The sequence below is a fragment of the Aspergillus foveolatus genome, assembly GCF_047715535.1.
Source record: "Aspergillus foveolatus strain CBS 279.81 unplaced genomic scaffold BDW70scaffold_3, whole genome shotgun sequence".
Lineage (NCBI taxonomy): Eukaryota > Fungi > Ascomycota > Eurotiomycetes > Eurotiales > Aspergillaceae > Aspergillus > Aspergillus foveolatus.
In genome coordinates, this window is record NW_027396067.1 from 604,473 (window position 1) to 626,372 (window position 21,900).

General features: G+C 52.0%; 6 protein-coding genes across 6 annotated transcripts; 2 read left to right on the forward strand and 4 right to left on the reverse strand.

Moving 5' to 3' along the window:
* The first annotated feature begins 535 nt into the window (after positions 1–535).
* Positions 536–3,084, forward strand: BDW70DRAFT_64298 (Zn(II)2Cys6 transcription factor). The gene is made up of 3 exons (XM_073744456.1): positions 536–1,515; positions 1,563–1,651; positions 1,696–3,084. The coding sequence occupies exons 1-3, from the start codon at positions 896–898 to the stop codon at positions 2,898–2,900; spliced, it is 1,914 nt and encodes a 637-aa protein (XP_073600262.1). The 5' UTR covers positions 536–895; the 3' UTR covers positions 2,901–3,084.
* A 2,556-nt stretch (positions 3,085–5,640) lies between these two features.
* On the reverse strand, positions 5,641–8,158 carry BDW70DRAFT_127763 (camp independent regulatory protein). Its single transcript, XM_073735317.1, has 2 exons — positions 7,740–8,158; positions 5,641–7,678 (listed from the first exon to the last, which is right to left on the reverse strand). The coding sequence occupies exon 2, from the start codon at positions 7,503–7,505 to the stop codon at positions 6,069–6,071; it is 1,437 nt and encodes a 478-aa protein (XP_073600263.1). The 5' UTR covers positions 7,506–7,678; positions 7,740–8,158; the 3' UTR covers positions 5,641–6,068.
* A 4,434-nt stretch (positions 8,159–12,592) lies between these two features.
* On the reverse strand, positions 12,593–14,455 carry BDW70DRAFT_64351 (asparagine--tRNA ligase SLM5). Its single transcript, XM_073744457.1, has 3 exons — positions 14,151–14,455; positions 13,970–14,090; positions 12,593–13,907 (listed from the first exon to the last, which is right to left on the reverse strand). The coding sequence occupies exons 1-3, from the start codon at positions 14,414–14,416 to the stop codon at positions 12,681–12,683; spliced, it is 1,614 nt and encodes a 537-aa protein (XP_073600264.1). The 5' UTR covers positions 14,417–14,455; the 3' UTR covers positions 12,593–12,680.
* A 364-nt stretch (positions 14,456–14,819) lies between these two features.
* Positions 14,820–17,452, reverse strand: BDW70DRAFT_147130 (uncharacterized protein; the record flags this gene model as incomplete). Its single annotated transcript, XM_073738673.1, has 4 exons — positions 14,820–16,833; positions 16,870–17,018; positions 17,061–17,171; positions 17,228–17,452. 4 exons carry the CDS (start codon positions 17,450–17,452, stop codon positions 14,820–14,822), a joined length of 2,499 nt encoding a protein of 832 aa, XP_073600265.1.
* A 556-nt stretch (positions 17,453–18,008) lies between these two features.
* BDW70DRAFT_127772 (putative histone acetyltransferase (MysT1)) lies at positions 18,009–19,681 on the forward strand. Its single transcript, XM_073735318.1, has one exon. The coding sequence runs from the start codon at positions 18,474–18,476 to the stop codon at positions 19,563–19,565; it is 1,092 nt and encodes a 363-aa protein (XP_073600266.1). The 5' UTR covers positions 18,009–18,473; the 3' UTR covers positions 19,566–19,681.
* Positions 19,682–19,737: 56 nt separating this feature from the next.
* BDW70DRAFT_127774 (chaperonin-containing T-complex subunit CCT6) lies at positions 19,738–21,859 on the reverse strand. The gene is made up of 7 exons (XM_073735319.1): positions 21,714–21,859; positions 21,570–21,664; positions 21,492–21,513; positions 21,395–21,436; positions 21,322–21,342; positions 21,096–21,269; positions 19,738–21,043 (listed from the first exon to the last, which is right to left on the reverse strand). The coding sequence occupies exons 1-7, from the start codon at positions 21,753–21,755 to the stop codon at positions 19,820–19,822; spliced, it is 1,620 nt and encodes a 539-aa protein (XP_073600267.1). The 5' UTR covers positions 21,756–21,859; the 3' UTR covers positions 19,738–19,819.
* Positions 21,860–21,900: the final 41 nt, after the last annotated feature.

A 21,900-nucleotide genomic window follows, 5' to 3' on the forward strand; every position in this document is an offset into this window, starting at 1 on the left:
TAAGAGGGTTGGAGACGGTTGGATACCTGGACAGGGCATCGTCCTGACCGCACCATCGAGTGAAAAGGGAAACGTCCGGTGAGTCTGAGACTCTCCGACCCAGACAATAATGCGGAATAGTCGATGATGAGACTGGGCATCAATAGTCGGGTTTTCCAGCACCAGAGACCTGGCTGCGTGGTACGCAGGCGACGGGAGTCCAATAGCGAGACACCAAGCCGCGAAAGCCTGCAGTTCGTGGCAAGACGAAAGAGTCAAGAAATCGATCGGTCTCGTCCCAGCCCAACGAGATGCACCTGGAGCATCCTGGACCACCTGGAGCATGCTGGAGCATCGCATCCCATTCCCCAGATCGCGGTTGGCTTTCGAAGACATCGCCCACTGCTCCGGCGTCGGGGCAGAGATTTCACTGGCAGGATTGGGAAGGAGGAAAAAGCAACGAGAATGCGGAAAAAGTTTCTAGCAAAGTCTCTTGTCAATCCCCGCATTCTTGACTCTCTTTTCCTATAATATACCAATCCCAAGAGACGAGTTGCCTACAGATGCCTTGGCCCTTGGGTGACGGGGGCCCACTGATCCTCATCGCGAGTCCAGTCATACACCAGTCATACAACCCAGATTGGATTATTATTCACCCAAACTGTTCCTATGTGTCGTGACTTGTTAGCCCCAACACATATTAAGCCCCGTCGCTCTCTTAGTCTTCTGGTCCTAGTCATTTAGCACCTTTTGCTCTCGAAAAAGCAGCCAAGCAGACTAGACACTAGAGACAACTTCAATCGCCCCCACTTCTCAGGAACACCACATCCATCACCTCTTCCCATCTCCCTCTTCTCTCCCGCAGCCTGTCGACACCCTCGACCTCCCCCTCCAGGCCGGGTCGTTGCTGAATGGAATGTTGTCCATGCAAAAATCCCCTTCCTTCATCTTACCTCCGTCCGACCTTGAGAGTAACTCCTCCCATGGCTACCTCCAGCCCGACTGCCGCTCCAGTCTAGTCGAACCAGTCCCCGCCTTGACGTACGCTACCGGCGCCCGCGACTACTCGATGGACCACCAGGACCACCAGGACCTGCTCTCGCAGCGCGCCAGCGTGAGCACCGACGATACTTCGAACAACTCGCCCGAGTCCTGGGATGACGGCCCCTCCGACAGCTCGCCGCCCGGCGACGGCGGAGTAAAACTGCCGCAGATGCCGCCGGCCCTGATCGGCCCATCGACGGTGTTCCAGTTCAATGTGGTTGCGTCGCCCGACCCCGGCGCAGAGCCAGACGTAGTGCCGAAAGTAGAGGAGTTGGACGACAGCGACGGGCTGCAGGGCATCAAGCCCGTGGAAGTGCCGGTGCCTGTGGAATCGACGGCTACACCCGCCAACGTTCCACGGAAACGGGGCCGTCCACGCAAGCACCCGCTGCCAGTACCCGGGGGCCAGCTCAAGATCACAAAGGGCCGCTCTAAGACGGGCTGTATCACCTGTAGACGGCGCAAGAAGAAATGCGACGAGACCAAGCCTGCGTAAGTACTATCTGGACCGCGCATGGGCGAGTGGCTGACCGTGCTAGTTGTCTGAACTGCCAGAAGAATGCCGTCGTATGTGAAGGGTATCCGCCCAAGGAGATATGGAAGAGCGGGAAGCAGAAGCTCGAGGATGGTATGTTCTTCGTTGTAGTGCTTGTTCGCTGGCTGACTGTCCAGCCCGGTCCCAAACGGTCGTCCTCCGCTCGCTGCCCATCCTGATCGACGGGATCGAAACCGAGATGGACCGTCGACTGCTCGATCATTTCGTCTACGGCTTCAGCCGCGTCCTGACCCTCATTAACGATGACTCGAACCCCTTTAAAGAGATCTTACTTCCCATGGCGACGCAACATCGCGGCCTCATGCACTCGTTAATGTGCCTCTCGGGCTCCCATCTATCGGGGTTGACCCCCGAACCGAGCGTCAAGGAGCGCAAATTCTACCACTTCCACCGCGCGATCCGAGACCTCAAGGCCAACATCATCGCTCGTTCGAATATGACCGAACAATCGAAGACAGGCGAGCAAGAGCCCGAACTCCTTTCCGAAGACCCCATCATCGCCTCCACAATCGCTCTCAGTCTGAACACTATCTGCGAGGGTGAAACAAACGGCGAGTACCGTCCACACATGGACGCGGCACGGTACCTGCTCGTCACCCAGAAACCCCGCAACGAAAACTTTCGCCAGTTCATCGTCGAGTTCTTCCAGTACCATGACGTATCAAATTCCATCACCTCGCTCGATCGAAGACCGGCCCATCTCGACGGTGAACTGCGTCTCCCCGATTTCGTCCCACATGCCCAGGCCGGTTCGTTCCTCGGTGTCTTCGACGGCCTCTTCCGTTACATCTCCCAAGTCACCCGGCTTCGCGACCGCATCCGCCAGCGCTTTAGCGAGGGCTACGAGCCCGCCGTCGACTACCAGATCCTATCGGACGCCGTGATGATCGACTCGTCAATCCGGACATGGGAGACATCCCATCCCCCCAACACGCCTAACTACTACCTTGCCCAGCTCTACCGGCAATCGACATGGGTCTATCTCTACCGAACGATCCGACCTTCGCGGCCGAGCGAGAAAATTGCACAGGTCGTTGACGACGGCCTCGAGTACCTGGATCTGCTTCCGCAAGACGCAGGCGCATTCAGTATCGTCCTCATGCCGCTTTTCTTGCTTGGTTGCTCGGCGTTCCTACCCCGACAGCGAGAACGCATTCAGAAGGGATTCGAGGCTCTCAAGGCGTACTCGAATCTGAGAAATATTGAGCCCGCGTTTAAGGTCGTGCAGCGCGTTTGGGAGGTTATGGATACGAGGACCGAGGATAGTTGGGACTGGGAGAGGATTATCAAGGAGATGAATATGGATTTCCTGATTACTTGATTTTGCTCGGGTCGAGTTCTTTTACGCGCGGTTGCATGGTTCACTCTACCTCGCTATCCTTCTCAGGAATAGGCACAGGACAGCTGGGGAGGTGGCGGTGGACCGGGCGTTACTGGTTTCTTGCATGCCATTCGCTTGGCACTGGGAAGGTTACTTGGTGCTTTCTGCCCATAAAAAAGATTAAATCCTCGCCGTTTACGAGGTCCATTCTGAGCACAGCACAGATACAAAAGGCTGCTCCAATCCAGGCCAGGCTCCAGTCTCAAGCTAGACTGGAGGCCGCAGGCTGGCTAATGCGGCATCAGCAACAGAACAGGGTTATTATATCTCAACCAAAACATCAAAAAGGGGGGTCTCGGTTGCCTTTTTCAATTCGTTACTGTTTTCTTGTCTGCATTGATCTGATTAGTCTGGCTTGATTGGCATGTACTTATATTGATTGATCGATCGATTGACGGAGTATACGCGGCGACGATGTCATTTGTTACGTTACGAAGCCGGTTCCGGTGCTGGTACCGGCGCAGGTCTGGTCTAGGATACTCATAAGGTTCTGTTGGCATATGGTGTACGGTATACACCCTGGTAGGTTAGGTATCTTTCTACTTCACTTCTGTTTCTTCGCTGTCTATAGTAAGTATATAGTATACATTTGAACAAGCAGTGTAAATAGCCTCAAAAGACCTTGAGAGGGTATTCGTTACCGCATCCACATGCATTGTTATGTGGGAGTCGTAAGAGCAGCGCGTATCAGTGTGCATAGCATTATGGCCTATTCACTGGTGAACAGTGCGTGATCAGCATAGAGTATCTAGGTGCCTATGTTATTCTGCACGGGTGTCTTAGGTCTTTCCTTTTCTAACGGGCCTACCAGATACTTCGTACTCGAAGCACCTACTTAGGTACGTGGGCTATACTAACGTGCAGATAACCTACTAACACCTCCTTCCTGCCTGATTCGGACGCTTTCGCTTTAAGAGTGTATGCTTGGTGAGCCAAGCAATCTGCCCCCTCACAGACGCCTTTACTCAACTAGGCTTCGTACGTACCTTTGTACACGATGTCATGGTTCATCGAGCGGATCCGCATAGTCCACTTCAACCAGGCGTCGGGCCAACGGACTTGAGGAACGTCGTACTCATTGCTCACTTCGGTCCTTATGCAACCACGTGTTCTTTGCTTATGGTGCACGTGTCCTCAGGAGTTGTGGCAATGGCTGTGTTTTCCAGTTAAATGGCGCCTGCTACATGTTCTGCTATGAAGGCTTCGAGGAACGGGGCCGGTTGCTGGAAGAGGCTCCATACGGCTATTCCCAAGCTAAGATCCACGAGAGACTCGTCATTTCCAAATAAAATAAAATAAAATAAGATAAGATAAAAATTGCTTGAAGATTCACGACGCTGACTTGGCGTTCTATCATCTATATGCAGTCGCCGTCAAGTTCAGATGCAGCGCCCTCGAAACTTCTTGAGCGACGGAGTCATAGTTATTAGGCAGCTCACAATGGATCCATACCCTTTTCTAATAATAGATCCCTCCATCCGTAAGGTTCTTATGAATTTCTACACGGGACAGTACGTTTAAAACGGTCTCCCGCACGAGGAGACCTGGGTCCAGCACATACCGTGCAGTAGATAAGCCGGGTGCAGAGCCTCCTCATCTCATTAATTCTTCTTTCTCAAGTCAAACCAAACAATTCTTCCTTTTGTCAATCTGATTTTAACAGACAAATTCTCTCGGAATTACCAGCCGTCCGCCCAGCAAGGATATGTTGACTTGTATGCTGCCAGATACCTTTTATCCGGAAGTTCGATATTGGTCAATTAGCTAGCCCAAGGCAATAAGTTAGAATTTGTATATTTACACTGGTAAGTGGTTTCTACAAACAATGTCTGGTTATTTTCATGCAGGTTTAAACTAACTGGTTTCCGGTCCTCACGTACAGCAAAGCCCAGGACTGCTGAAAGACAGAAGGCCACGGCTCAACAAACCATTATACGACTGTGTATACATCTTTCTTTTTTACGCAATTGGCGCGAAAGGACCTGTTTTTACAATATTTCAAGAACTTCTTAGGCCCTGCTTCCTAAATGATCAAGTGACTCAAGTAGTACATTTCATTACTGCTGAAAAAAAAACAAGGGTACCTGTATATCAAAATCAACAATTCCCGATACCGTTATTGTTCCCAGAAAATATCAGTGAATCATAAACTGACATTGAGAAGTATTGCATTAGCAAAAAGAGCTATGATTTAACTTTAGTTGCCATATTGATAAGAGGACGCAAATAGGCCCGCAAGGTGTATCTTTCCCAAACAACTACAATATACTGGAACAAAGGTATAGCTATATATACGGACCGAATATAGGCGGTGTTTTGGGGACGAACGTGTGCTCTGCGGCTGCTAGTGCAGATTATGTGTACTGGAATGGATCTACGGATCGTAGCATAACTAAAAGCTTTATAAGCTTTTTATGACCGTACAAGAATGGGTATGGTGTCTACAATGAATGTGGACGTCAGCGATGACGAAGCTCGTGTCAGGTTCCAGGAGGGTAGGTTACGTTCAGTAGTGGGTGCACATCTGGCGTGGATGATGCGGTAACTTGACTTCTTGGCGTGGAAAACTCACTGAGGTTGTTCAGATGAACGGAGTTTGAAGCCTGGATGACGCCACAGAGTAAATTTCGAGTCGGCGGTGAGCGTATGTAGGGGCTACTGAGCCTTAGGGTGATGACTATACAAAAAGCAGATAATATCGGCAGTTTCTCACTTGTCTAGTATTCAGTTTGAACAGCTACCTTGAGTAGCAGCCAGATATCAGGTCCTTAACGCAATATAAGAAAAATTCGTCCATGATAATCATCGCACAACCCGCCCAGATGCTGAGAAATAGAAATTAAACAGAACGAAAGCAGGTTCCAGCCATGCAGCATGCTCCTTTGTATCTGTAACGCCAACCGATGAACCCGACAGAACTTTGATGATATAGGACCTAGCAACCGAGGAAAACAATTTGGGGCTGAGAAAAATGAAAGGGAAAAAAGATAAATAGACGAGGACCATAGTGGGAATCGTGCGAAAGCAGCGCGGCGCAATGACGCATCGCAGGCAGTCTATGCATGGAGTTGTAGACACAAAGAATAACCGAACCAAAAAGACGTACAGCTATGCCTTGAAAACCCGATCCAGCTGCCGCAGCGCACGCATGTCCTCGCCGCCAAATCCGATCTTGTCGCTGGGGATATCGCGCGGACCATCCGCCGGCCGCCCGTTTGAAGCTGTAGCTGCAGTCGCCGGCGCAGGTGAAGATGCAGGCGCCCCGGAGCCAGCGGGTGCAAGTGACGGCGGAGGAACGGCTGCAGAAATCGAGGGCAGAGCGGCAGGAGTACTGTTCATCAGCACGTTAATGCTGGGGACAACAGTGCCGCTGGTGCCGCTGGTTTCTGAGGGCGGCCTGGAGGGAGGATTTGGAGGCGGGATGCTGAGCGCTCCAGGGGGAGGGAGTGCCTGGCTAGGAACCCGCGGACTGCGGGTGGTAGGCGGAGGGATGGCGGCTCCGTTTGCGTGCGGACTCGAGTGTGGATGGTGAGGTGGGATGCGCGGAGAGGCGCGGCGATCAGGACCGTACTCGGGTGGTGTGGGCTCGGCGATCACGCGGGGTGACCGAGCAGGTATGAGAATCGACCCTTGCGGGATGAGGTGCGGCGGTAGCGGTATTTGGCCCTCTAACGGGTGGACGACTCGGTCGTAGACTGCGCGGTCGTAACCTGGCGGTAGACCCGGCTGCTGCTGCGGCGGTGGTGGGAGCGCGTGGTACTGTGGCGGATGGTGCGGGGAGATGTAAGCGGGATAGTGGATCGGGACAGCCGGAGGAGTGCCCAGCGGCGTGGGAGGCCAGGCGTATCCAGACGCGTATGACTGTGGATGAGCGGCGCCGGAGCGAGCATACGCTGCGGCCATGGGATGGTGTTGAGGCGGCGGCGGCGGCGGCACTGCGTACGGCGCACCCGTCATTGGGCCGCGCGTGACAACAGGGAGATTTTGCTGATCGTTGACGGTGGATTCCGGATAGAGGCCTTTTTGCGGACGCACGCTGCGCAGGGCTGGGTCGGTGGACGGCTGCAGGAGGTTGGCGGCGTTAGGATGCGACCGCGAGTAATAGCTGATGAGATGCAGGTGCTGGCCGGTCGAGGTGGTGATACTGAACGACTGCTTCATCAGGCCGTCAGGCTTATACCGGTACCCGTCCGGCCCATCGTCGAGCCCCTCTCCCCGATCGTCGTCGCTGCCACGTGCTGAGTCGGGAGTTTTCCCAGCTCTGGTCGACTGGGTTGAGACGCTGGTGCCTCCTCGCTTCCCCTCCATCTCACGATACGTCAGAAAACTGCCGGAGACACGACTGGCACTCCATGACTTCCCGTCGGTCCAGCGTCGCATACCGGCTTCCCGTTCATCCCAGACGAAAACCGAGCCGGACTGGATCAGCTGGCGCTCCTTCTCAGAAAGCCGCCGCTGGACGCGAGGCAGCAGGCCGATGCGACATGCTTCAAAGAGAATAATGGCGTCCGCTGGAGTGCGGACGTGGCCGTGATACGTCTCCATCCAACTTCGATGGTAGGACCCCGAAATGGCCGAAGATTTCAGGGCCACGGGGGGTGTGCTGTACTCGAAAATGGTGAAGATTGGAAAATCTGGCTACAGAAAGAAGTCGCCTGTTGGAGCATGCAGGATTACCCAAACAGGCAGGTCGGAGAGGCCCGAACGGATTGAAGGGGCTGTTTCACCGTTAGGAGACGATCAGGGGGTCGGACTCGCCGAGGAGTGAAAAGCGCTCACCAGTTTGATAGAGAGATGCTGAGAGGAGAGGGGGGGCCGCGAAAAGTGGTGCAGGGACAGTTCGGGGGGCGGAGGCTGTGGAAGACAGGAGAGATGACAGTTGGAAAGAACAAAAGCAGAGTCGAAAAAGTAAGGAAAGTAAGAAAAGTAAGAAAAGTAAGAATCCGAGCAAGAATTAGAGAGGGTGGAGCCAACCCCACTGCGCAAAGTTAGTCTATACAGAGAAAGATTCGGACCAGTAGAGTGGTAAGTTAAGTGGTAGGCTTGGACGGTGAATCAGGGTTGCCAAGTGGATATCAGTCGGGAGCTGGAATGAATCATGGTATAAACTTTGGGACCTCGAACCTTCCAGCCCAGCAGAGCAGCAGAGCAGACAAAGAGTCAGGGAGGGAGAAAGAAAGCTGGAAGCAAGAGAGGGCGAAGAGTGGCAGAGCCAGTGGCGCCCACCAGAAAGGAATAGAGCGTGACTTCTGAAGCTTAAGCTTAAACAGACACGAGGAACCTTAACTCTCGCTTACGGTAATTTACGCCCCACCACTTATGTACATAACGCCCTAAATGTGGCAACCGGCGAGCAATAATGCCCATCGTAGGCAAAATAAACGAGCCAGCCAGGCACCCGGATTCTTGCAAGCTGGTCGTTTCCAGCTGAGTCAAAGCTTGTCGGTCCAATCAGTAGCTCGCTAGAAAAAGCCTGAAGGATCAGTCAGCTGCCCCTCTTGATTCTTCCAGGACGCAGTACCTCCAGGCTGCAGCTACCGGTGGAGCTCGCAGCTTTCATCATGTTACGTAGCTGGGTGAAGTCTTGGTCACACCGCGTCAATAAGCGTCAATAATCGTCAAAAGGCCTTGACTGACTCGGTAGCATCGTGCGACCAGACGCCAGGATAAGCGTATCGCCAACAGAGTCGGCCCAATTTAGCTGGCTCCTCTTGGCTGCTTGGCACTGGAGCTAACTAGTCTACCAGAGCCGTATCATAAGTACGGATTACAGGCTCCCAAAAAGACAGATCGCCTGATGAATCACATCACTGCGCGCGTTTCCACCAATATTACTCTAGTCTCTCCTAGTCTTTCCTAATGAATACTCTGTACTGTTGCGTGCTCCGTCCGTCGTGGTAATCTACTCTGACTACTCTGACTAGGCAGAGATCAAGACGCTGTGGAACGTTTCACAGGCTTATCTCCACTAGCATAATTGGTTTAAGGTGTGATGCTTTCCTTTTCCCCCTGCCAGCCTGCCAGCCTGTCCGCCTGCGCCTGCTAGCCTGCCCGCCCAGCATAAAATACCTCATAATCATACCCATACGGAGTACCCAAATCAGATATGCTTAACGCCAGTAAGGTTGGCAACTTGGCATCCCCCGCGGGCTCCACAGCGACCACCCTCGCTAAATTCTTGGTTTTCTTGGTTTCCCTTTTCATTTATTGTTATTATTCATGGTTAATCAGACCGTCGCCGGATACGACGGAACGTGTAAGACGAATATTTACCTAATCGTCCACGCTGTCCACTCTGTCCACCTTGTCCACCCTGTTCGTCTCAGGCCCGTCCGATCCATCCTCCCAAATTAGGAGTAACCTGTTCCTGCTTACCCACCAAGCCCACCCACTATCTATCTCGCATAAATCCTCCGTTCTCCGTCCGATCCGTCGTCGGGCCTCCAAGCCTTTTAGAGCAGCTGCGCCCAGCCGAGCCCTGGGCTGAAACGCCTCTTCGTATCGTCGGTCCACTCTAATATCCAGGATCAGGATCACCGTGGCGAGGTCAAGGCGACAAGTGCAGCCGAGCCTGTCACTCTGTCTGCGGCCCTTACGCGGTCGGAGAATTATACTAGCTTGGCAGAGTTTTGGCCCCTCGTCTCAGGAATAATAAATATAACGGTGCTCCAATAGCAGGATGCCGGATACGGATTGGCATCCACGTGCCTCGCTCGGTGACTCGAATGGCTTGTCTCGTCTTGGCTCTGGCGTCTTTATCTTTATCTCTATTTTATACTTTTTTATACTTTTTATACTTCTTATTTTTGTTATACTTACCGTATTATACGTTGGTCGGCCTTCGTATTCGCGACTGGATCGTCCAGTCCAATGGACACCGCCGTACCCCATGGATCCAAAGGCGCCTCGTGCCTTGGGATGTCTCCAACTTACCGTCCGGACGCCGTTCACTGAGTTTGGACTTGGGCGAGACGGTCATGATTGCGTTTTGGACTCACTCGGCCGGTTGGTGTTATGGTTAATAATAGGGTTGTAAACTCCGACCGCCGCAGTGCGTGGGCAGCTGGGCATAGCAGGGCATAGCCAGGGCGCCTAGCGGACTGTGCCGACGTGGACCCATCTGGGTAGGAAATTCGACCCCCGCGATGTAACATCAATATCAATTTGACGTTGAAGATCACCCCGTCGAATCTCGGCGGCGTATTTATGAAGTCGAATGGTGTTTTGCTCTGGGTCGCTCTGGCTTCTGTGAATACCTCGGTACCGTACTTGGTGGATAGGGAAATATGGAGGAATTATGAGGAATTATTGAGGCTCCTCGGCCTCAACAAGGGAATTCCTCCGTGGTTCAAGTGGCTTCCGTGGGTGCCTGAAGTCACGGGACCTGTAAGTCATGTCTGTAGCCGGCATCTAAGTGTCACTCCTAAGCGACCTTGGTAATCAGGGGACGACATTCTGATACAGATCACACGCTATGAAAAACCTATGAAAAACCTCTCATTCATTTCTGTTACCTCAGGCCCCCTCTAGCCGTTGCCCGATTCTATGATCGGCTTCGAGTGCCTTTTGCAGCCTTATAAGGCATCAATATTACATTGAAGTCAACAAGAGTACTCTCGCCCGCATCTACCTTTAGATCTTTTGTTTTGTATAGGGCAAGATCGCCGTTTGGTATCTTATCATAAGGACGTCTTTTGCTGACAGTTACAGGAAGATCGAGGTGTGTCAATACGGTCAATCCATCGCTACCGCAATCGCCTAGCCAACACCAGCTCCACTGCGCCCTATGCTTCAATGGCTTTAACATTTCTCGATTCTGCACCGTAAACGAGCCCGCGAACGCGGCATGGTCGCTCCGCAGTGCGTGAGTGGGTAATGCCGCCATAGGGGACTCGGAGAAGCGCTCAACGGCAGAGACGGGATGTTGTAATTTGTCCGTGATGCGAAGAGCACGCAGCGAGGGGCCGAATATATTGCTCGACCCTGGTACGACCAGATTCTCTGGTTTGAGCACGAGGGCGAATATGCAAATGCACGGTTTCCTCTTGAGGGGTCGCAACTCCGTATCAAGAATCTCAGCCAACCGCTGGAAAAAGCGATGCTAGATTCGGCGTGAGAATGTGTCTTGAACATATTGCGGGTGCTAGATGTTTTGCAGAGAATGCCAGATACATAGGGACTCGTATTTCTCTTGACGAGATCCGCGGCCGTACGGCACAGTGCCTTACTGCGAAGGAAGGAGACATGACAGCTCTGGACCTGAATTGGGAGCGGAAGGTGACATGGCATTTGAGTTAGAAAGCGGGTGGTCCTCCCTGGACTGTCGATGATCTGTCGCTATAACATTCGATGCCACTGTCTCCCAGCTAGACATGGTGTTAGGAATGTTCAAAGCCCTGGCGGCCCGCAACTCAACTTCAGTAAATACGAGAGGACGCTCATCTTTCATTCCTGGTAGGCGCCTGGATTCAGAACTGCAAGCTTCGAGCTGGGCACGTCGTTGTTGATCGTCTAGTGGATTGGTTCGATGCCGGAACTCTACATGATTTTGTATGAGAGAGGGCGTAGATAAGGAGAATGACTGCAATGTGAAACGGGCAATGACACTGGATATACCGTTACGAACCCGTTCTTCGTTCCAAGACTGCATGAGCTTACTTACAGGGCGGCCAATGCCAACAGCAATATTAACTCTACCCCTGACCCCTGAGAAGCACTTCCCTTACGCAAAGGATACCGCAGAAGACCCCTTCAGAATTCTTCCCCCTAGAGGTCGGTGCATAATCTTTACCTAAATACCCTCAAAGCGATCCACAATCTACGCCTCGCCTCATCATCCTTTGAACATCTATTGAGTCCCCTTCGGAAACGCATACTATAAGAAGATATGCCTTGGGAGTGGGAAGTCTGTAGCTCCGAGCCGCCCTATTTCTAGGCAACACTGTCGCAACAGGATATTGAGGAGCACCGCGAGTACGACTCGGTGCCACGCAACACGGTCGACGTGCAAGTGCAGATATTGAACCTTCCTTGGGCATGGACAATACCACCGCACAATACGATGGACTGGCATATGCTCTATGAGGGTATCAAGCGGGAGAGGCGGGAAATACGGGGATTGTGGAATAGGAGGAGATAAAAGTATTTTGAGGGACTTGTCAATGGCGTGAGGGGAGACTTGGATGCGCAGACGGATGAGAGTGAGAGGGCATTCGTCTCTCAGGCCACAAGGATCTGGTTAGCACTAGTTTTTTTCCTGTCTAATCATGCGTAGACAACATTGCCTGTTTACAGGGTGTGCCAGTGAAATTGGTGTGTATACATGGCTTCGTCAATATCCTGCTACCTTTTGTGCATGTAGATTGCACGCTACCTAATGTAGCGGGTGCCTTAGGTCTGTTAATAGCGTTGAATTTGCCGGTGCTCAACTTGAGATTCCTCCTTACTTTTAGGGATCTGAGTGGACCGTCCCAGAGCAAATTGGGAAATGACTTCATTATAGGCAGGTTAGGCGAAGGTTGTTTATGCTGGAATATGGACGCACCTCTCGGGAGTTTGACAACAATATGGCCTGGAAACGGCATATTTTCCACTAACTTTACTATTTGAAGACTGTACCACGATCCTGACGAGGAGTATACATAGTGCTCAAGCTGATTCGTATCCTACATTCACCTTACAGATATACACTATATATTACAACCCAAAGCCCAATGCTACCTAACAATCTGCCCGTCCAAAGTACCGCGGGAACGCAACCGTATCCCGTATACTCTGCACACCAGTCAAATAGCCCATGAACCGATCAAAGCCCAGTCCAAACCCGCCGTGCGGTGCGGTCCCCCATCTCCGCAGATCCGCGTACCACTGTAAATGACTGAGATCTTCCCCGGGGAGAAGATGCGGGTATGACGCTTCCACCTGATCCGTTTCCCCCTCTGAGTTGGAGGGCGAGGTCTTGATGAGTTTGTGCTCGCGCATGTTCTGGATCAGTTCGGGCAGACGGTGTTCTCTTAGCGAGCCGCCGGCGACTTCGCTGACTTCGGGGAGGAGAAGGTCGAAGCAGGCGACTGTTTCCCCTTCCGCTTTGGGGTTGGACTGAGTGTGCGAGGGCGCCATGTAGAACGGCTTGATGGCTTTCGGGTAGTCTGTGACGAAGATAGGCTGGCCGTTGTTGAGAGTGTTGACAATGTACTGCTCGTGTTCGAGCTGGAGGCCGTCGGTCCAGGTCGGTGGAAACTCAAATGTTGCCTTTCCTTGGGATACAGCCTCCTGAAGGGCCGCAATGGCGTCGGAGTAGGCTATGCAGCGCCATTTGGGACCGGACATCAGATCGGCCCATCGCTGATGGAGGTCGACCTGTTCCCCTGAGTCCTGGGCTTCCGGACCCTTGTCACGCTTGATGGAAAGAATCTCCTGCGCTGCTGGCGTGTCATAGAGCCGGCGCGTGAGGTCGCGGAGAAGATACTCGACTGTGTCGGTAAGCGCGTCGAGGTCAGACAGGAAATTGACCTCGGCTTCGAGCATGTAGAACTCGCTAAGATGGCGCGGGGTATCGCTCTTCTCAGCCCTGAACATGGGCGACAACGTCCAGACGTTCCCCAGTTCCGCCGCGTAGGCTTCTAGATGGAGTTGCGACGATACGTTAAGGTACTTAGGCGCCCGGAAGAAGTGATCGTGCTCCTCCTTTGGGAGACCTTTTATCAGAGTCTCGCGCGGAATGACCGCGAAGGTTTCGCCCGCACCCTCGCAGTCGGAAGACGTTATGACCGGCGGATGGACTTGTACAAAGCCGCCGTTTGGAGCGCCGCGGAAAACATTACCAAGCTGGTATAGGCATTCGGATCGGAAGCGGGCGAGGAGGGCGTTCAAGGGTGTTCGAAAGCGGAGGTGGGGGATGTGACGGAGAAATTCCGGACTGTGGTACTTCTTCTGAATAGGGTAGGTCTGTGAGGCCGGTATGTCAGTCAATACCAGCCAACTTCGTCATTGATAATGGGTTGAGCGACCTCCGGCTCTGCTGCGCCCACAATGTTCACCGAGGTCGCCTGCAGCTCATGGCTCTGTTCCTTGCCAGGCGGGCAAGCTTTCCATATACCTGATATCTCAATCGCTGTTCCGGTCGATAGCCTACGCTGAATCGATTAGAGAGACTCCCAGGAAATCTGGGAAAAATAGTAGGTCACATACTCTGCTGCCTGCGCGGGTTTCAATATCGCCTGTATGCCTTCGACAGCGGAACCATCGGAGATTTCCGCAAACGCAAAGCGCTTCTGCTTGCGGACTGAGCGAACGAAGCCGTGTAGCTTAATTTCCTGGTCTTCAAGACTGCAGGTCTCTTGCCGGCTGCTTTGGAGGACCTGGTTGCATCGGAGAAGCGTCGGGCTTGTCGCGGCTGGAGGCCTATGATTTAGCCTGGGAAGCGACGTGACGAAGGTCCGCCGCCATGTCTGCATTTCTGTTGAGGAAAACAGTTTATCCTACAAGGATCGACGCCAACGGTGTTGTTCAGGTTGAGTCACGGGAAAGATTCAGATACTCCGTAAATCCAGTCCAACCAAGCTTATCGATAATCGATCATCCTTATCGATAATACTGCACTATTTCGGCATCGAAGAGATGCGATATAAATAGGAAGGGAAGTTAATGCCTGGGTTTTAATGATTATCTATATGGTCAAGGACCAGAAATTCTTGTACTGCAGAGAATATAAAAAAGCAATATGCGTGTATAGCAGTTCGTTTGTGAGGAACGTACGTTCAGACTGTTAAACACTTGAATCAATCATTTCACCCAATACGCCAACAACACCAAAGGATAGGGGATGGTTGAAAGTAATCAAAAACACATCAAGACAGACTATTCACGCTGCTCATAAGCCTTGCGTTCTTCCTCAATCATCTCAATTGCCTCAACAAGATCGCCTTTAGTTGCGGCCGCATATATTTCCAATCTCTGGCGACCGCCTCCTTCTTCATCTCCAAAACCCATGTCAAGTAACGCGGAAACGCATTCATCTATAGTACGCTGGTTCTGTTCTTCTCTGGACGAGTTCGTGTATTCCTGCACTTCTGTCTCTTCCTCGGGTGCGCTCAGATTTGGTGTCTGCTCTAGAGCGAGCTGTGAAAGGTGATGAAATGATGCTCGATGGCGGGGACCCATACGGCCCCTGTGTGGTCCACGAAGAGAATGGCGTTCAGTGGCTCGTCGTCTCAATCCAGGCTGAGGTTCGAAAGGATCGAAAGATCTGCGGTGTAGCTCTGGTTCCCTCATGGTGGCTGCGCGGCGAGGGTGGTAATAATGTGGACTGGGACGAAATGGCAGGGTACGATGAGCAGGTAGATGGCGAGGGGTAGAGAAAGGCTGGGTATCTGCAGAATTCGGAATAGGACCACTTGGACGCTGTGGGGAAGCGCCGGGGAAAGGCCCATATGAACTGACATAATCTCCCGCGGCCGTTCTAATGGCTGTCTGAGTCTCTTGTGCGTTTCTAGTATGTGCTGACGTATCTTCTTGACCTGTACCTGAGGACTGGCCAGCAAGCATGTGTGCTTCCAGCTGGGACACCGGCGGAAAGCGGGCCTCTGTTTGAGCAAGCAACATGTCATGTACTGTATTGTTGTGCGACTCTGGGTCAGTGTTGTCCTTGGGCACGGGAATCAGAGTATCTTCAATGGTATCGTGACGGATGACCCCTGACGTCTGGGGAGCTGTAGTCCCGGTTTCTGATCGCTCAGGTTCAGGTGAAACTACCGTTGTGATAGGAGCATGGTCGACGTATTCAAGATTGATACGGTGTCCATCGATAACAGTTCCTTGCAATTCCTTCATCGCCCGCGTGGCACCCTCATTAGTGGCAAAGGTGAGGTAACCGAACCCTGCATGTTTACCGCTCCTGGAATCTACTGGGAGATTCACACCGACCACGAGGCCTTTAGACGAGAACACATCCCTGATCATCGCCTGGGTTACATTAAACCCGACATTGCCGATAAACAATGATTGGGACGGATGAGGTTCAAGACTGAGAGGCTCGGACAGGTTAGGGCGGGTCTGACGGGAATCGGCAGCAGTTCCAGAACTAGGCGAAGTAGTGAAAGGTATGGGACCAAAGCCAGCCGAACACGCTGGCCAGTGAAACGGAGGGATGTATGGAGACTGAGGAGAACCCCAGAAAGGGTGGTAAGGCGCGGGAGGTGGCACTGGATTTGGTGCATTCGGGGCGGTTGTCGACTGATGAGATGGGAAAGCGGCCGGGTTGTTTGATGTCTGCCCAAAAGCAGGGTTCTCACTGTGACTTGAGGGGTTTCCTGGCTCATTGTTTGGTGCGCTCGATCGTTGGTTCGCTGACTCGGAGAAACTGGGGAAACTGGAGAAGAAGCTATCCGCCTGGCCCGGGAAAGCGCCTCGAATACTTGATTCGAAGGCGTCAATCAAAGTCTGCCCCAAGCCGCCAAACTGTACGCTGAGTTCACGCAGCCCGTTCATGGCGCTGTGAGTCGTAGGAAACTCCGAAAAAAGACTAGCGCTTCCAGGTGCGTTGTCTCGCCTGACCGTCTCTGGCAGATTGTTAAGAGTGGCCACCATCACCTTGACCTGCTCCTCGAAAGCCAGGAAAGCACTCCGCATGGAGTCTGTAATATCATTTGGAAGGGCTCTTCGAGCATCGTCCAAATGTCTCTCAAGTTCAGGAAGTTTGGATCTCACGCCAGATTTAATGAGCTCCGCAACTTCCATGAGACTCCGCAGGGCAAAAGCAAAAGCGTCGGCCGTCTCGCTTGGTGGATTAGGGGTTGATTCGGTTTGTGCTGCCCTGGAAGATGTTGTGCTCCCGGAGGCGTTGTTTTCTGAACGCTGTGATTCATTCATCATTCTGGCCATCTCTGCCTCGAATGCGGAAAGGAAGGACTCAGATGATTCGTTTTCAGTCGCGGTCGTTCGCTCATCAACATGCGACTTCTGTTCGTGACTGGTATCGAGTTCCTCGGGATCTGCCGTCGTCCGATTGTCATTCAAATCGGCTATTACAGCCTTCGTATTCGGCGACCCTGGAACCGACTGGCGCTCATTATATTCATACCGCCTCCAGATATCTATAACGGATTTTGTTCGTCTAATGTCGAATAGATGTATAGTCGATGGAAAACCAGTGTCTGCGTTGTGGGAAGCCGGCTCTTCAAGGCGTTGAGCGAGCTCAAGAGAGGACCCGACCTAAAGAAAAGATTAGGCATTGCAGACGAGGACTAGTTCTTGACGGAGGCACGAACCGTGATAATATCTCCATCATCGTCGTCCAGATAAGACAGGCGGGCCTGCGGATGTGAATAGGCGATTTCGTCGTAATCGGCTGTGGTTATTTGGACAAGCCCATGTGGCCGCTGAGGGCTGACGCCCACATCGGTGGCATTGTACAAATCAGACGCGGTGTCTTCAATAATATCCTGTGAAGAAGGATCCTCATGAAGGTCCCTTATCAGAAACGGCTTGAGCATGTTGTATGACGGGCCCACTCTTAAACACTGACTGCCGGACAAAAAATTATAACGAGCCAAAACGTCAAACAGGAGGTGCTAGATGAAGAGTAGTGATGGAATAAAAGAAGTGATGAGAATAAGGGAGTTGATACTAAAAGAGATGAAGAGTGAATCTCGTAAAACAAAAGGGTGGCGCTGGGGATACGACGACTGCTGCCTGTGATATTGCAGACCTATCAGAGCTCAGACGGTGAAAGAGGCAAATTCCCGGTGTACGAGGTGGTAGTAATCGGTCATGGAAGTAGTACAAGGAGCGTGGTCAGAAGGACAGGCAACAAAATAAGTTGCGTTAGGAGCTTTCGGGAGCTTGAAACCAGCGGAAGGGTCCAGCAGTCTGCACGTCCAGGGCATCTGAAGCTTCGATGCTCCGTTCCTCAATCACTCGCGATTGGATGTACCCCGCGCACTTGTTGAGAGCTTATTGGCCCCAGGTGGATCAACTGATCATCGATAAATCAGTGCTAAATAATTTACTTGTTTTGCAGATACCTAGAAGGCTCAAGACCAGAATATTGTGAGCCTGTTAACGGAGTAAAACTGGTCGCTTCTACATGCGGACACCTTAGGTTGCAGAGACATGGTGAATTTCGGGATTTAGTTCTGAAACCGTCTGCTTGAGCTTTTACTGGCGAAGCTCCAACGGTTGCAATATCTATCCAATGTTGCTCACGTGACTCGAGCTTAAAGCAGTACCGACAATATACTACTCCCTGCGGCCACCGCGTTCGCAGGTTGACGCTGAAGGGATAGCTTCATAAGTGACAGCCATGCCCTGCTCTTTGCTGGCATGTTTGTTCCGCGATTGACTGCGCATTCGATATAAAGCAACTCTAAAAGACCGATCGTCAATGGCCTTCGCAGCGCGACTTCTTCCGACGCGTTCTCACCCCAGTCGCGGGACCTACCATTCTCGAACACGCCTAAACGCGTGAACGCCGGTTACGTTTCACCTGAGTTCGTGATAGATCTCTTCGCGTCCATGGCTGCCGAAAATTCCCAAGCGCAGTCCCTGACCCGCAACGTCCAGCACGTCGTCCTCGGCAATCTGCGCTTTCAAACGTGGTACCAATCCATTTACCCCGAAGATCTCATCAGCAAAGACACAGATACCCTTTACGTCTGCCGATGGTGTTTCCGATACTCCTGTGACATTAAAACGCACGCAAGTCATTCGCGACTCTGCCCGCACCGTACCACGCCCCCAGGGACAAAAGTTTACGACCACGCAGGCTACTCCGTTTGGGAAGTGGACGGCGCAGACCACAAGCTCTTTGGCCAGAACCTCTCACTTTTCGCCAAGCTCTTCCTGGACCACAAATCCGTCTTTTTCGACGTTGTATCTTTCCTCTATTATATTCTCGTTTTTACCAACCCGAACAATGCCAGCAATGACCCGAATGAGACTTACCACATCCTCGGCTTCTTCTCCAAAGAGAAGCTCTCCTGGGACGCGAATAACCTTGCATGTATCCTTGTCTTCCCGCCATACCAACATAAGCAGCTAGGAAAACTGTTGATGGGTATAAGCTATAAGATTAGTGGCTGGGAGCGGGATAGCAGCCTAATCGGAGGTCCGGAGAAGCCGCTCAGCGAAATGGGAAGCAGGAGTTACAGTCGGTTCTGGGAGGAACGGATAGCCAGGCATCTCCTTCTGTATTCGTCCTCCGATGGCAGCCAGGCCGGAGTGGGAGCGACAGCGGCGCAATTTGAAGAGCCGAAGACGCAAAAGCCGGCCTCCAACAAGGGCCGAAGGAAACACTCCTACAAACTCATGACAGTTCAGGAGATCGGCCGGGCTACAGGCATGTTAACGGAGGACCTTATAACCGCACTCCGAGGTTTTGGCGTTGTCGAGCCTGCAACGCCCTCAAAAACACGCAAGGGAACGCAGACAGGCCCCGGTGAGAGCGAGGCAAATCCAGTGGTTATTCGGCGCTCTAAAGTTCTGGAATGGACCAAAACCCATAACGTTAGTATACGGGATCCAGTCAGGGAAGAAGGCTTCTTACTGAGTCAGTCGGAGCCTGCTACAGACCGGGAATTGGAGATTCCAGGTAGTGATGACGAGTAACGCACTGTCTCTTCGTGTTTTGTTAGATATACCCAATTTAGTGCACTTTTCCTGCTACGAGGTAGGCAGCTTGGTAAATTAGCGATTTGCACAGGAGGCTCTAGTCGACAGGCAACTCTCATAACCATATCCGAATTAAATTTTACGGTATTATTACCATTATTGAACTTATCAAGTACATTTTAGGCAGAAGCTGACTAAGAACAACTCCCGAATGGTATGATTCTGGCATCTATATTTTGTATCTGGAATCCTTACTCCATGCCGCCGGGTCCACCTTGTTTACCCATCTGCCTGGCTTTCAAAAGCTCGTCACAGAGAAGTAGGTTCGAGGCGATACCTGTACTGGAAGCGATGCAGTTCCGCAGAACGCGGAACGAGTCAAACACGCCCTCCTGCGCAGGATCCATAGGTTCACCGGTGGTGAGGTCGAGGCCGACAACGTTGCCGTCTGCCTGTTCCTCCTGCAATAAGGCCAGAGAGTCCTGGATGTCGTGTCCAGAATTATCCGCCAAAGTCTTGGGGATAACCAGAAGAGCGTCAGCGAATGCCTCGACACCCCACCTGGCTTTCCCCTTAACGGATTTGCGGAAGCTGTCCGATGTTAGATGAGCATGGCAGGCGACCTGGAAGGCTCCCGCTCCAGGAATGACACAGCCATCGACGATGGTATTGTACACTGATCGAAGACCATCCCGTACCGCATCCTTGACCTGTGCAATGGTGTGTCCGTTGGGACCCTTGATAAGGATAGTGACAGACTTGGGGTCCTTGACCTCCTCCACAAAGGTGTATTTCTCTTCACCGAGCTGGTGCTCATAAACAAGGCCGGCCCATCCAAGAACTTCAGGGCTGAGATCTTCTACACTGTTTTGGGCGGTACCCCCGCAAATCAGCTGGAGACGCTCCATGTTCCTCCGCTTAGCTCTCCGAAGAGCCAAGATTCCGTTCTTCACCAGGACGTCCAAACTCAGGGGATCAATTCCCTTCTGGTTGATAACAACGAAGCCCTTCTTGGGGTCATCGCCACAGACCTGCTTCTTAAGTTCGACAATCTTCTGTAGTTTCGCATCCACGAATTTACGCTCACTTTCCACCAGCTTATCCCTTTGCTCGGCCGATGAATAGTAGAACCCAGAGTTGATCTCTGACTTTTCGTACTCGAGACTGACATTAAGGGTAAGAATAAAGGCGTTCTCGACGCGCTTCGGCATATCCGGGTGTCTGGCACCATGGTCCAGTGCAAGACCACGGATAAGCTGTGTATCGGAAGAAGTGCGGTGTTGCATGGTCATGATCTCAACCATGTGCAGGTCTGGCTTTTCCGGAGCTCGGTGGATCGCAAGAACGGCATCAACAATATCGGGAGTAAGCTTCTCGGCGAGGGCGCTGTTCAGCTTCGTGCTGAGCGAGGTTCTAGCGACGGAAAGAAGAAGTTCGCGATCAATCGCCCGTTCGATCTTGAACTTATCGAGGAACTGTATATCAAACTACTTAGCGCTGGTCAGGGCGATGTTTAGCTTTCCTCACCTTCAGAGCTTCATTCTTTGCGATCTCATAACCATCGGTAATAACTCGGGGGTGCAATCCTTCTGAAATGTGACGATCCGCCTGCCTAAGAAGTTCTCCAACCAACAACACAACCGACGTCGTTCCATCACCTGTGATATCATCTTGAGCAGTCGCAGCCCGAGCAATCATGACCTTTGACAGTCAATACAGGATACCATCTCCAAAAATTGAAGGTAAGTCTTACGGCGGTGGGGTTTTGAATTTGCTGCGATTGTTAGCTAGCCCGTCCACATCTTGCTGGCTGGAAATCAACTTACCATTTCGCGTAACAACACGTTTCCATCCTTGGTCAACTTAATCTGTTTGTGCACTGTTAGACATTGTTGTCGTTTCAGTGGCATGGATAATTCGTACACCACCAGCACCGTCTACCAGCCTAACTATTAGTTAGCTTAAGCTTTGCAAACCCGGAAATATGAGCTTGATACGTACATCTTCAGAGTCCCCGAGGGACCAAGGTTTGATTTCAGAACATCTTGAAGGCCTTCACCAGCGTTGATGTTCACCTTCAAAGCCTCCGCTCTCCGCTGTAGCTTGTTAGTCTCTGCACAATTATTGAGGGGCATTTCTCCATACCCTCGACTCCGCCTTGGGGTTCAGCAGCTGCGTTGCCGACATATCTGCAGAAGAAGTAAATAGCGAGCAGATATATCCAGGAGACAATCAAGGACCAAAAGAACCGAAACGGAAAGAAAAGGCGCTTGGTGCTGCGAGTGTGTAGCCGCAACCTGTAGTAGTGGTTCCCGTTGAATGCGGTGAGACC

Coding starts and splice junctions, on each gene's coding strand:
- BDW70DRAFT_64298 (XM_073744456.1), top strand. CDS start 896: ATGTTGTCCATGCAAAAATCCCCTTCCTTCATCTTACCTCCGTCCGAC. Junction 1,516..1,562: donor TGCGACGAGACCAAGCCTGC/GTAAGTACTATC, acceptor TGACCGTGCTAG/TTGTCTGAACTGCCAGAAGA. Junction 1,652..1,695: donor GAAGCAGAAGCTCGAGGATG/GTATGTTCTTCG, acceptor CTGACTGTCCAG/CCCGGTCCCAAACGGTCGTC.
- BDW70DRAFT_127763 (XM_073735317.1), bottom strand. CDS start 7,505: ATGGAGACGTATCACGGCCACGTCCGCACTCCAGCGGACGCCATTATT.
- BDW70DRAFT_64351 (XM_073744457.1), bottom strand. CDS start 14,416: ATGCAGACATGGCGGCGGACCTTCGTCACGTCGCTTCCCAGGCTAAAT. Junction 14,091..14,150: donor AAACCCGCGCAGGCAGCAGA/GTATGTGACCTA, acceptor GATTCAGCGTAG/GCTATCGACCGGAACAGCGA. Junction 13,908..13,969: donor TGGGCGCAGCAGAGCCGGAG/GTCGCTCAACCC, acceptor CCGGCCTCACAG/ACCTACCCTATTCAGAAGAA.
- BDW70DRAFT_127772 (XM_073735318.1), top strand. CDS start 18,474: ATGGCTGCCGAAAATTCCCAAGCGCAGTCCCTGACCCGCAACGTCCAG.
- BDW70DRAFT_127774 (XM_073735319.1), bottom strand. CDS start 21,755: ATGTCGGCAACGCAGCTGCTGAACCCCAAGGCGGAGTCGAGG. Junction 21,665..21,713: donor ACCCCAAGGCGGAGTCGAGG/GTATGGAGAAAT, acceptor AACAAGCTACAG/CGGAGAGCGGAGGCTTTGAA. Junction 21,343..21,394: donor ACGTGTTGTTACGCGAAATG/GTAAGTTGATTT, acceptor TAACAATCGCAG/CAAATTCAAAACCCCACCGC.